At 45.2% G+C, this 2,169-nt stretch overlaps 1 protein-coding gene across 1 annotated transcript in view; it reads right to left on the bottom strand.

The window, feature by feature from the left end:
• NAA40 (N(alpha)-acetyltransferase 40, NatD catalytic subunit) overlaps positions 1–1,287 on the bottom strand; it is a gene marked incomplete at its 5' end in the record, with an annotated part of 2,433 nt that extends 1,146 nt beyond the window's left edge. Inside the window, 3 exons of the mRNA XM_010072663.1 lie at positions 781–876; positions 974–1,026; positions 1,192–1,287. Coding sequence (XP_010070965.1) covers positions 781–876; positions 974–1,026; positions 1,192–1,287 — 245 coding nt within the window. The remainder of the gene's footprint in view (positions 1–780; positions 877–973; positions 1,027–1,191) is intronic.
• Between the last annotated feature and the right edge of the window lie 882 nt (positions 1,288–2,169).

Below are 2,169 nucleotides of genomic sequence, written 5' to 3'. Positions count from 1 at the left end.
TTGGAGGCAAAAAAAAACCCCTGAGAAATTTGGGAGCAAAAAAAAAAAAAACCCCAGAAATTTGGGTACAAAAAAAAACCCCAATAATTTGGGGTGCAAACCCTCCACCCCAATAATTTAGGGGCAAAAAAAACCCCCTCCAACAATTTGATGGCAAAAAACAACCCTCAATAATTTGGGGGCAAAAAACAACCACCAATAATTTCGGGCTAAAACAACCCCCAACGATTTGGGGGTCAAAAAATAAACCCCAATAATTTGGGGTCAAAAAAACCCACTCTATAATTTGGGGTCAAAAAAAAAAAAATCCCAATAATTTGGGGACAAAAAAAAAAAAAATCCCAATAATTTGGGGACAAAAAAAAAAATCCCAATAATTTGGGGACAAAAAAAAAATCCCAATAATTTGGGGACAAAAAAAAAATCCCAATAATTTGGAGATTAAAAAAACCCCAACGATTTGGGGCAAAAAAACCAAACCCCCAACGATTTGGGGCCTAAAAAAAAACAACAATAATTTGGGGTGCAAACCGCCCACCCCAATAATTTAGGGGCAAAAAAAAAAAACCCTCCAACAATTTGACGGCAAAAACCAACCCCCAACGATTTGGGGCCAAAAAAAACCCCCAATAATTTGGGGCCAAAAAAAAAAGACCCACGATTTGGAGGGCAAAAAAAACCAAACAGCCCAGAAATTTGGGGCCAAAAAAAAAAAAAACCCCAACAATTTGGGGCCAAAAAAAAAAAACCCAATAATTTTGGGAGGAAATGGCAACTCACAGCGTCTGCATGTTGGCCTTGGTCAGCTGGAAGGCCCACTCGAGGGTGGCGGGCTCCAGCCCGGTGACGCGCTTGCACTCGATGGCGACGTTCAAACTGCGGGAGATTCCGGGAGGGAAACGGCGTCGGCACCGGGGATACGCCGCCGGGCACCGGGAACGGCTTCGGTGACACCGCGACGGGCAACACTCACCCGTTCCGGTCGTATTTCTTAAAAACCGGGAAAGCTTCGAGGGGATCTTCAAGCTGGGGAAAAAAAAAATAAAAAAAATCAAACACCACCCCAAAAAAAAAAACAAGAGATGAGACAGTTTCGCTCCCACCCGCCAGACCTTGCTCTGCAGGGGGGTTTTCACCAATTTTAGGGTTTTTTACCCCATTTTGCGCCCCGCCAGGGAGGGGGACACTCACTTTGTTGGCGGCTTCCACCTTGGCGCAGACGGCGTCCATGGCCGCTCGTTCCTCCAGGCGCTTTTGCTTCTTTTCCTTGGCTTTGCTCGATTTCCTCTGTGTTGAAAAAACGTAATTTTCACTAAATTCGAGTTCTTTTCATAAATCATGGAGCTGCACCAACCAACAACAAAAAAGATTTTGCGCAGAAATTAAAATAATTAAACCCACCGAGGAAAAAAAAAAAACAAGCAAGGAGCAGGTGAAGAGCGGGATTCACGCCAAAATCATTGAAAAAAAGTGATTTTGGGGTAAAAAAACGGGGTTTTGATGAATGTGCAGGGGTGTGTTGAACCCTCTCCCGCTCCTCAGGTTCGTTACCACCGGGGTAATTAAATTAAGGGGGTTTGGCCCCAATATCTTTGGTGTTTTAACGAAGCTGGCGCTCATTAGACACGTCAGAAGAAAAAGGTGGCCTCAAGCAGCATCTGCGTAAATTTGTCCCTTTTAAATGTTTATTTTTTTGGGAATTTTAGGAGTTCACCGCCAGAAATAACCCAAATGGGGGTGATTTTACCCCAAAATAAAAAAAGGGGAGCCCCCCAATCCTGCAAATCCCCCACGAACCCCAAAGACCCGCAGGGTGCCAACGCAGGTCTGGGGATTCCTGAGCTTCACCTCCCCCAAAACTAACTTAAAAACACCCAAAAACCCAGTAATTTACAGGAAAAAAAAAGGCGATGCACCTGGTTCGGGGAGCAAGACAAGGGAAGCCTCCCCCTAAAAATACACCTGTTGGTGTTTTGGGGGGAATTTAAGGGGTTTTGGGGAGTTGGAGCTGTGGTTTTTTTCCCTACCACCTGCTGCTGGCTGGGAAGCAGACCCTAAAAGCTCCAAGTTTGTCTCATTTTGGGGAGAAAACCTGAAAGTTTCCTGGCAGTTGGGTCTCCCAGTGTCTCCCCAGACCCCCCAAACCCTTAGGGTCTCTGAACACACTCT

Source organism: Pterocles gutturalis, unplaced genomic scaffold (assembly GCF_000699245.1).
Source record: "Pterocles gutturalis isolate BGI_N339 unplaced genomic scaffold, ASM69924v1 scaffold23592, whole genome shotgun sequence".
NCBI classification, from domain to species: Eukaryota; Metazoa; Chordata; class Aves; order Pterocliformes; family Pteroclidae; genus Pterocles; species Pterocles gutturalis.
The sequence above is the reverse complement of the archived record's forward strand: the minus strand, read 5'-3'. Positions and strand labels throughout refer to the sequence as shown.